Genomic DNA, 11,438 nt, shown 5'->3' with positions numbered 1-11,438 from the left:
TCTCTCTACAATATACATTCAGCCAAGTAACAACTTATCCTTTAAGTTTACTGACTTGAGCGTCGGAGTGAGTACGCTTGACACAAAGCCAAGCCCTCAGTTCGTTCATTGTTGCAGGAGAGGCCGAGAGGAACGACTAAGACCAAAAGAGGAATCCAACTCAAGACATCATTCAACAAGCCACGGGTGGTAACTATACATGCTCTGGACTTACACCCGGAACAGGTACAAATAATATAAAATGCAAAGACACACAATATTTTGTTATGGACTTAATCACAACCAAACTTGTATTATTATTCTTCAACCTTAACAATAATACAATCAATCTTCCAACACTTAGCAACTAGCTAAGATTTCAATCTATGCTTAACTCGGGATATTAACCACACTCTTACTTTCCAACAATGACTAAGACCCTTATTTATATAATGTCCTAAGTCATAACTTACCTAGCTAACATTAAGAGTCATTACACCATATAAAAGCTAACTCCTAAAATTTACATCTTATAACATCTAACATTTAACTAATACATAAATATTAGACATATAATATAAACTAACTTATGACTCTTAATACTTAATAGAATAACTTAAGTGCATCAATGTTGGGGTTACTTTCCCAACAGTGTTAATGAGACGAGACAGCTCGCGAGCAATTCGTGATCGATTCGGTCAAAGTTCGGCTCGTGCGAGCACGGCTCGGGCTCGAGCTCGGCTTAAAAGCTTAACGAGTCAAGTCGAGCAAAGGCTGGCTCAATTCGAAAAGCTTGCAAGCGACTCGAACTTGTGTGATTACATAAGATATTGGTAATATTTTATAAAAATATTTTATCATGATTATATCTTTATATCACACGTATCAAATATCTCGCTGATTTGCCAAACGTTTTTACATATAACTTTCAAATCTTATTATTGAAAATATCGGAACAAAAAATAGAAAAATAAACAATTTTATATATAGGCTCGAGTTTAGTTCGAGCTCGCGTTAAAGCTCACAAGTTTTATAACGAGCACATTTTTTTAAGGCTCGGGTAAGCTCGAGATCGACTCGAGCTCGAGTTTTGGTTATTCAGCACAAGCCGAGTAAGGCCAAACTCGGGCTCGACTCAGCTCGTTAACACCCCTAATATTTCTCTAGGATCAACATACATCGGATGTACTACATCCAACTTTTTTGTTTTTTGTGCATATATGTATTTTTTTTGAACTTATTACCTCAAACTTTATTTAGTTTTGAGCATAATAAAGTTTAAAAGTTAGATTTTAATATTTTTTCCGTCAAAACTCAAATTTAACTAAACTTATATGTAATGTTTTTGAGTTTTATTGTAATTTCTTAGAACTTAATGTTTAAGTGAATAAGCTCAGAAACTTCATATTGAAACTCAGAAACTTTAAAACAAAACTCAAAAACTTAATTATAATGCTCAGAAACTATAGAAGTGGATGTAGTACATCAGATGTATAATCCTCTTCGTGTTGAACTTGGTTTCATCATGATTCTTAGGTCGGTTAAGACTTAGTATAAAAGGTGACTTCACCTCAACAATTGTAATTACTGATTCATATTGTACGCTTCACAATTATACTGAACTTCTCTCTCAAACAAACTTTTAACAAGTTTGTTAGATTATATTCTATCAAAACGCTCGTGGAAGAAGGTTGTGCAAAACAACCTATTATCTAAACGTATTACACTATTACCTCACAAAACGATGTTACAAATAACTTTCATCATTTTGTTACCTGTATATTAAATACAATATAAAATTTTCCTAAGAAAAGATTTCAATATAAAAATCGTAAATATTATTCCGAATCACTTAAACAAATTTTTAAGTGCATTAGCTTTAGAACAAGGCTCCTTCCACAAATCAATGGATCCATTACTCAATCGAGAGGCCTCTTGATCAGAAGGTCTAACTTGTATTCCTTCTCCTAAAATAACACCTTGTTTTTTCAAATGTTGCCATTTGTCTTGGACAAGATATAGAAATGACATTATTATAATTTGGGCCGTAAATAATATTTTCCAAAGGCCTACACTTCTTTTAGTCCTCTTTTGGTATGCATCTAAGCCTGTATAAATGTTTAGAATTCCAATTATGCAAATTATTGTGCCGAATATCCAATGGAGTATGTACCATAAACTCCTTTTCCTTGCTCCTCTGCAAAATTAACAACGATTTTAAAAACGACATATAATATAATAAAATGACAGAATTAAGATTTAAAGTTATAACTTATAATAAGCTTTAAAAATGATAGAATCTTTTAAAAAAGACAAATAATTTGCTTAAGAGATATAATCACGGTAGCAGAATCAAGATTCAAAGTTATAACAACTAAAAAAATCAAATTTTTGAAAAGGACTAACTAGTTTACTTAATATAGTAAGTTACCTTAAACAAAAACTAAAAAACAGAAAATCTTACTAAGAAAATCAAAAATAACTTGCATTGTTCAAGAGAGACTAGAGAGATAAGCCCTCCTAATTAGACCTGGCAAAACTAGGCCGACATGAATTAAGGATTCAAATCTGACTCAAAATCCGAATTGACTCGACCTTATTCAACCCGACCGAAAATAACTGACCCGACTCAAGTTATTGCAAATCCCAACAACCTGAACCCAACCTGATTGACCCAGCTACCAGGTCTACTACTAATCTCCTTGTTTCACTAATGACCTAATGTATATTCACGAACGTTAGTTAGGTTTTAATTAATATTATATACAAAGGTAAATAAATGACGAGATAAATAATCGTATGGAATACCTATGTGGTCTAAGAAATCCAAGAACAGCCTGAACCCAAATGAAAGCATAGAGAGCTAAACCAATTCTTTGATGCTTGTTGTTGAATGAATTCTCAAATGTTTTTATTGACATTATTGCTCCAGCTGTGCCAACAACTACTGCTATCATCTATATCAAATTTAACAAATTGCGTATCATAAGAAACTAGCTATAAAAGCCTTTAAACACCTCATCAACAAAATATTGATCTATGTCAGCTATTCTTGCTTGTAACGAAATACAACCACGTTCTCCTTTAAACATTATATGACGCATTATTATTGTCAATTTGTCATGAAAGTTAATGTATACAAAATCCAATACGTAGAGATCAAGGCAGTGTGACATACAATCATATTCATCAAAATTAATGATCTACATGCATGCAATCATGCATGCACGAGCTATTGGTTAATTAAATTGATGTGAGACTTATTGTTGTTAAACTCTCGATCCGGATCTTAGGATCTTACGATTCTATGATCCAAAAAGTGATGATCGATCCGATTCTAGGTTGGATCTTAATTTTGTAGGATCTTACGATTCAACTTATCTCAAATTTTTCTAAAGTTGAATCTTAAGTCTTAACCCGATTCTACGATCCCACGGTTATACGATCTGATCCTACACTAGTAATATTTAAATTTTTTCGATTAGTAGAATTTTATATATGACCATAAGATAGAAAATTACTATAAACTAGAACAATTTGTTGGTTCATGGTAAGATAATAGTTTTTTTAGATTTAAACACAACCTTTTATCATATTTTGTTAACATATGTTACGTGAATAAACTAAGAGACATATGAGATAGTTTTTGGAATTCTGCTTTGATTCATCATAGAGTAATCAGTTATATAGCTACAAGCATTTCATAAAGGTAGCAACCCCACACCATGAAACAAGGAGTTGGCAATACCACTAGCAAAAGTAATCCCTGAAACAAGGAGTTGGCAATACCACTAGCAAAAGTAATCCGTAAATCAAGGAACATGATTGACTAAATTATTCTTAATTATCCAAATAATATCATTGCCTAACACCCCCCCCTCAAACTGGAGCATGGAGGTCGATAATGCCCAGTTTGCGGAGTAAGTAGTGGAACGAACCAGCACCAAGAGGCTTCGTAAACATGTCAGCGATTTGTTCTTTCGTTGGGACATGGAATGGTGTGACAAGGCCTTCCGCGATAGCGTCACGGATAAAATGACAATCGATCTCAATATGCTTAGTGCGTTCGTGAAACACCGGATTTTGAGCGAGATCAATGGCTGATTTACTGTCAGAAAACAGCCGCATCGAAGAAAGGTCGACATCCAAACTAGCAAGAAGACCCTTGAGCCATTTCAGCTCGCAAACAATAGCAGCCATAGAACGGTATTCGGCCTCGGCCGATGATAATGAAACCGTATGTTGTTTCTTCGTTTTCCAGGACACAGGTGATTCACCCAAAAAAACAAACCAGCCGGACACTGACCGACGGGAAAGAGGACATTTACCCCAGTCGGAGTCACACCAACCGGACACAGTAAGGGCACTATCGGAGCGGAGAAAAACACCTTGTCCTGGACTACCTTTTAAATAACGTACAACTCGCATGAGCAAAGACCAAATGGTCTTCACGTGGTTCCTTCGTAAATTGGGAGAGAATATGAATCGAAAAAGACAAGTCGGCCGGGTTTACGACTAGGTAGACAAGACGGCCAACAAGGCGACGGTATCGCTCGGGGTTACTTAGAAGAGGGCTGACGTTGGAAACAAGCGTATGGTCCGGGTCCATAGGTGTGGAGCTCGGTTTGGCGCCCAACAAGCCAACTTCACTAATAATGTCCAATGTATATTTTCTTTGTGTAAGGCAAATTCCGTCACGACTTCGCGCCACCTCAATACCAAGGAAATATTTTAACGGACCCAAATCTTTCATCTTAAAACATTGATTCAAATAGCGTTTAAAATCTCCTATTGCCGAATTATCGTTACCCGCAATAACAAGATCATCCACATAAATTAAGACATGTAAACGAACCTTGTCCTTGGAATAACTAAATAAAGAATAGTCGGAATAAGACTGAAGAAATCCATATTGACGGAGTGCCCCTGCTAATTTAGCAAACCAGCATCTCGGTGCTTGACGAAGCCCATAGAGTGACTTTTTAAGACGACAAACTTTTCCGTCACGGCCATGACTAAAACCGGGAGGGAGTTTCATATAAACTTCCTCGTCTAAATCCCCATGCAAAAAGGCATTGTGTACATCCATTTGATGTAACTCCCAATTTCGAATAGAAGCAACCGCAAGTAAAGTACGAACGGTGACCATCTTAACTACAGGAGCGAAAGTTTCCCCATAATCAAGACCTTCAACTTGGTGATTACCGAATACCACAAGCCGAGCTTTTAATCGTTCAACGGCCCCATCAGATTTATACTTTATTTTGTAAACCCAACGACAACCAAGAGCTTTCTTACCGGGAGGCAAATCAGCTAACTCCCATGTCCCATTTGTTTCTAATGCATCAATCTCTTCTTGCATAGCACGACACCACCCGTCATCTTGGACCGCAATTCGAAATGACGGAGGTTCAACCCCCGCTGTAATGGCTGCTAAGAAAGACCGATGTGGACCAGAAAATTTATTACAATTAACAAAATTAGCTAAGGAATAAGGTGTACCGTTGGACGAAGACGGAGAGACTGGTGAACTTGGGGAAGATGGGTGCATTTTGTCGTATCAAGAACATATCCGGTCAACGGAATTAGGGAACTTCAACTGTGCCCACGACCAAGACCGGCCGCATCGCTAGCGTCCGTATTGTCGACGGCAGAGAGACAAGCAGAGTCGATAAAGAGAGAGAAGCAGAGTCGACGGTATTGTCGACAGTAGCAGAAGGGACAGCATCCAAAAATGTATCCATATCAGGAGCATGGGCAGGGGTCGAAGCAGACATGTTTTCGGCAGAGGAAAATGGCGAATCACATGATGGGTCAGGACAAATAATAGGTGTACCCGAATCAATTTCAGTATCCGGCTCAGAGAACGGGAATTTATCTTCATAAAAGACCACATCACGAGAATTAAATATCTGTTTCGTGTCAAGGTCATATACCCGCCATCCTTTCACATTGTGAGGGTACCCTAAAAATATACACTTTCGATCGGGATTCCAACTTATCCCCTCCTTTTGTTTTTCGATTATGTACGAAACAAAGACAGCCAAAGACCCGTAAATTGGTATAAGACGGCGGAGCACCAAACAATTTTTCATACGGGGTTTTGTTTTTGCAATGAGGCGAGGGAAGGCGGTTGATCAAATGAGCAGCTGTAAGGACACACTCACCCCAAAATTGCTTAGGGAGACGACCTTGAAAAAGTAAAGCTCGAGCCACATTGAGTATGTGACGATGTTTACGCTCGACACGCCCATTTTGTTGGGGCGTGCCAACACACGAGGTTTGAAATTGAATTCCATTTTCCAAGAAATAATTAGCCATATGATTAAACTCATTCCCGTTATCGCTACGAACAATTTGCACCTTTTTCGAAAAACGAGTATTGACCATAGCCAAAAAATGCCTAAAGAAACTCGTTACTTCAGTCTTAGCAAGCAGTAAATATACCCAGACAGAGCGGGAACAATCGTCAACTATAGTCAAAAAATATTTTGCACCGCAAGTTGATGGAATACGATAAGGACCCCAAAGATCGCAATGAATTAATTGAAAATTTTCAGTAGCAATATTGTCACTAGAATGAAAACTAGATCGAGACTGTTTGGCAAAATGACAGACATCACACACCAACTTATTATGAAAGGAAATTGTTCGAGCTAAAGAAGTAAATTTAACCGCATTATCCCCCGGATGACCAAGCCGACTATGCCACAAATTGTAGTCTCCAGCTGAGCCCACTGTGTTCACCGTAGAGGACAGATTGGAAGAAAGCGAAGCTTGATCCATCATTAAGTTCACCAGCTCCAATCGTCGTCCTCGTAGACCGGTCCTGAATAAGACAACAATCCTTAGTAAATTGTAATAAATAATCATAATCAGCCGTCAACTGGGAAACGGAAATTAAATTGCAAGTTAAATGGGGAACATATAAGACGCGGCGAAGAGTAATGGAGTTGTTGATACAAACAGTACCCATCTTGGAAGCAAGTATTTGTTTCCCATTTGGTAACCCAACCGACCTAGGAGGAATTACCATGGAGTCGGAAAACAGAGAAATATCACCTGTGACATGATTAGAGGCACCAGTGTCAATAATCCAAGAGATATACGTACCAGACAACCGATCAGAAGACGGCGTAAAAGCCACATTTGCGTGAACGACCGGGTCAGGACCCGCGAGTCCGGTCCCACCAGCCTTGCTGCGTCGGAGCTCTTCTAAGGTGCGAGGTCGACTGCCCCACCAATCCGGAAATTTATTAGCCTTAATAAAACAATTTTTGATATCATGGCCATGTACCTCACAATGAGTACAAAACAATTTACGCCTTTCTAATTTTGCTTTCTCGCGTATCGCCTTCCAGTCAGTGGGAGTGTGTGAGGTCCCGGGAGTCGCAAACGCCATAACAGTAGTAGCATCCGGCGGAGGTGCATCATTTTGAATAAGACGTTCAGATTGCAAAGCAGCATGATACCCTCGATTGAGAGTAGGCAGAGTCTCTAATTGAAACTGTTGATGACGGAGAGTGCTATATAAACTACGATCGAGACCCATAAAAAATTGATGAAGTCTCTCGTTGTCACGGCGCTTAATAGCCTGAGACGATATGTCACAAATACAACGGCCACACTTGCAAGCAAACGGAGGTTCGTGTACCGCTAAAGCATCCCAAAGAGTCTTTAATTTACCGTAGTATTCAGTAATAGACATACCTTTGAGTTGTTTACATTCAGCAAGATCTGTCTTGAGAGAATGAATAGAAGTGCTATCAACCACCGCAAAGCGTTCCGACAAGTCGCGCCACAAAATAGATGCATCCTCAACAAACGGAACGGTGGAAATTACCGAAGGATCGATCATGTTACGGATCCAGCGAACCACCGTACAGTTAACAACCTCCCATTGATCAAGTAAATTTTTGTCAGTAGGTTTCGTAATAGACCCGTCACAGAAACCATATTTGCGACGAGACTTGAGCGACATACGAATATCGCGGCTCCAATCCTCATAATTAGAATGAGTTAGAGAGATACTAGAAATTTTAATTCCGGGAATATCGTGAGACCCGAGGTAGAACGGAGAAAGGGGATCGATTTTAAATGTGGTTTCATTTTTATTGTGCAGAGGTTCGACAATAATAGTATCACCAGACATGGCGAAGGATTTAATTAAGAGAAAAGGAAAAAAATATTAGGTTTTGAAAGAAACCTTGGTCTGATACCATGTTACGTGAATAAACTAAGAGACATATGAGATAGTTTTTGGAATTCTGCTTTGATTCATCATAGAGTAATCAGTTATATAGCTACAAGCATTTCATAAAGGTAGCAACCCCACACCATGAAACAAGGAGTTGGCAATACCACTAGCAAAAGTAATCCGTAAATCAAGGAACATGATTGACTAAATTATTCTTAATTATCCAAATAATATCATTGCCTAACAACATAATTACGTATTTAAGTTAATAAGTAGTATCTTACGATTCTACGATCTGATCCTACCGATTCGATCCTAGTACCCTGATCAATTCAAAGTAAGATCCCGATCCTAACAACATTAGTGAGACTAACTTAACTGCACATCTCAAGTTCGAGCTTTGAGAATTTCACATGATTAATTCGATGAAGTAAAATCTATAACAAGTACGGAGTATATATATGAAAAAAATCATTCTTACTCACCCTCTAAACCCGTATCTCGATTTACATTTTGAAAACTTAAAACTAGGACGACCTTCTATTGCTCTATTCCATGTGTCCTTAGCATAGAGGTCATTATGAACATCAATTTAGTGCATAACGTAACTCATTGTCATAATCTTTACAACCTTTCTAGCTAAGCCTTAATAATTGCCTTGTGTATTCAATTCGATGCATGCATGGATCGAATTTTGAACGATATATACAAGTATACAACCAAGACAATTTAAGTATATGTACACTAATTTATCAAGATCTGCCATTGTAAGTTCGTTATCTATTGGATTAGGAAAGTTGGTGAATGTATACATAAAATAATATAGTATTTTTTCGGTCATTTATTTACTTTTTATATTTATTATAATTAAAGATAAATAAAAATAATTGAGACGGAAGGAGTATTATATACAAATTTGGAAGAGGTAATCCATACGTAGAAAGTAACAAACAATATTTTTTTTTTAAGAGGACATTAGTGGTTTTATAAAGAAGTACTCACATGCATATCAAATGATGAAAGTTACCCTTTAAAGAATTCCAACAAAATACAATTATATTATTGACCTACACCTACCATAAGGTTTATCAGACGTTCGTCTATCACAAGATACAATCAAGTTAATTTTCGCGGTTTTGTTTATTTTCAGGTCGAATTGAAACTGAACTGATTGACTGATTTTTTATAATGTAAAAGTCTAAATAATATCGTAATTCATTTTGTTTTATTCTATTACATAGGGAGTATAATTTTAAATCGAACAAATAGTGTAGTTTTAGATTCACTAGGGAAATGAAAAAAAATGTGAAAAAGTAAATCAAATTAATTAAAATTATTACCTGTACAAGAAGATGGAAGTAGAAATAAAATTTGAGTTTAGTAGCACATTCCTCTCTATTGGACATTCTTATGATTAATATCCCAATAGGCATGAGAAATCCCAAAGATGCCCATAGTAAAATTCCATGTATGCTTATTTCAAATGTCTTCTTTGCACTCAAATGCTTCATTAAACATTACACAAATATAAAAATAAATTAACCGTCTCAATAAACGAAGGAAGAATCACTTTTATCCCATCTGATTATTTACGTTTTTATTCATTCCCGAATAGTATTTTGACCAAACGTAAAGAATCAGTTGAGACAGTATTGACATTAAACTCAATGAGATTGTATGAGTAAAGAACTTACATTGGGATTGTTATCTTGTGTGTGATTAAAGGGTGAGTATGAAGCTTGTGGGAGATATGCACTATAAGCAAATGGAAGATGAACTACTATTGAAAGTGTAAAACATGCAAGTCTACTCCTTACCATTCTTTTTGTTCTCTGAAAAGCAAAAATTTGCTAGAGGCAATTTGGTGAATGGTGAGTGATTTTATAGAGGGTGACCTCCTTTACAAGAAAATGTTATCCTATATAATAGTAAATCTTTTTCAAAACTAAGTCATGTATACTCTTTCATTGCATCATGACATGCATGAGTGAGGGATACCGACTATAACATCCCTAATTCCTTTTTGAGTCGGTTGTAAGCATGAAACGGATTTCAAGAACCGGTATACCTGGTTAATAATCCCCTATTTACTAAATGAATAGGCGAAACTCTAACTTTTTTCGCCTAAAACATATTTCCAAAATAGTGCTTGATATTTTTAGCATATACTATAGGTGTGGATATGACAAGTTATAAATGGATATAATCTTTTGTATTTAAATATTTATAACATTTAATATTTCACACAAATTTATCCCCGATCTTTTTAGGATAAGGAAATTCTTTTTTTAAATAGCTTATTGATAAAACTTTTTTTATGATAAGAAGTTGCGTCTAAAAAATACGGTATTAGTAAATATTTGTTAAAATTCATTGACTTTTTATGATAAAAATTTGCAGCTAAAAAATATGTTATTAGTAAATATTTGTAAATTAACATCATTAATTTCTCGGTAAAAAAAATACTCATTTTATTACTTCTTACAATTTAAATATTTATTTATTTCTATAATCAAAATACAATAAGGAGAAACATGAAAAATAAGTGAATTGTTAATTTAAATTCTATAAATAATACACTAAAAAGTAAAACTCTATAAATACCGTGCATACGGGGTCAATATTAGTAACTCTATAAATACCGCGCATTCATTGCGCGGGATCTAAACTAGTGAGAATTAATTAGATAATTCTAGAATTATGTTTGCGGATCTGTGGATCTGTTTCACGCTTACAACATAACATATTAGAGGCAGGTGTATGCATACAACTATTTTATAGGGAGTATATATTAGTTTTCATATTTCATAGATTTTGAGTACATGTTTGCAGTGGTGGAGTTAGGGGGTTAGCAGGGACGGCTTTCGAGTATACCTTATGAAATTAGTTATTCGCCCCATAAGTTCAAATTCTGGCTCCGTCACTGCATGTTTGTTTACAATTTTAAACTTGATTAAATGGATAAATACACCGTAGTTAGTTTTTCTGATTGTCGGGACGGTTTTACACAAGAATTTGAATACCTTTTTTTTTTTTTGGTTCAAATGAGGTGGTGCAATGCCATTACAATTACAATATAGAAAGGAAGAAGACTCGAACCTGATTTATTATCACGATACCTCGTCTTAACAATAATCACTAGGTTGAGACCTTTCCAGTATTTGGATACATTTGATAAATGTGGTTTTTATATTTGGCTCATGTTCTAGTAGTTAAGAAAGGTTCAATCCATCAATGATTTTGCCTCACAATAACAAATGGA

The 11,438-nt window shown here is 36.1% G+C and overlaps 1 protein-coding gene across 4 annotated transcripts; it reads right to left on the bottom strand.

Moving 5' to 3' along the window:
* Positions 1 to 1,689: 1,689 nt before the first annotated feature.
* On the bottom strand, positions 1,690 to 10,082 carry LOC141592768 (cytochrome b561 domain-containing protein At4g18260). 4 transcript variants are annotated; one of them, XM_074413581.1, is made up of 5 exons: positions 9,871 to 10,025; positions 9,517 to 9,681; positions 6,655 to 6,808; positions 2,788 to 2,936; positions 1,690 to 2,176 (listed from the first exon to the last, which is right to left on the bottom strand). In XM_074413581.1, exons 3-5 carry the CDS (start codon positions 6,766 to 6,768, stop codon positions 1,828 to 1,830), a joined length of 612 nt encoding a protein of 203 aa, XP_074269682.1. In that variant the 5' UTR covers positions 6,769 to 6,808; positions 9,517 to 9,681; positions 9,871 to 10,025; the 3' UTR covers positions 1,690 to 1,827. The 4 variants fall into 4 exon arrangements, with proteins under 4 accessions (XP_074269682.1, XP_074269680.1, XP_074269681.1 ...); XM_074413579.1 differs by lacking the exon at positions 6,655 to 6,808 and having other exon boundaries at positions 9,871 to 10,082; XM_074413580.1 differs by lacking the exons at positions 9,517 to 9,681; positions 9,871 to 10,025 and adding an exon at positions 7,093 to 8,248.
* Between the last annotated feature and the right edge of the window lie 1,356 nt (positions 10,083 to 11,438).

Source organism: Silene latifolia, chromosome 7 (assembly GCF_048544455.1).
Source record: "Silene latifolia isolate original U9 population chromosome 7, ASM4854445v1, whole genome shotgun sequence".
NCBI lineage: Eukaryota > Viridiplantae > Streptophyta > Magnoliopsida > Caryophyllales > Caryophyllaceae > Silene > Silene latifolia.
Note: the sequence above shows the minus strand (reverse complement) of the source record. Positions and strands in the feature narration are given on the sequence as shown.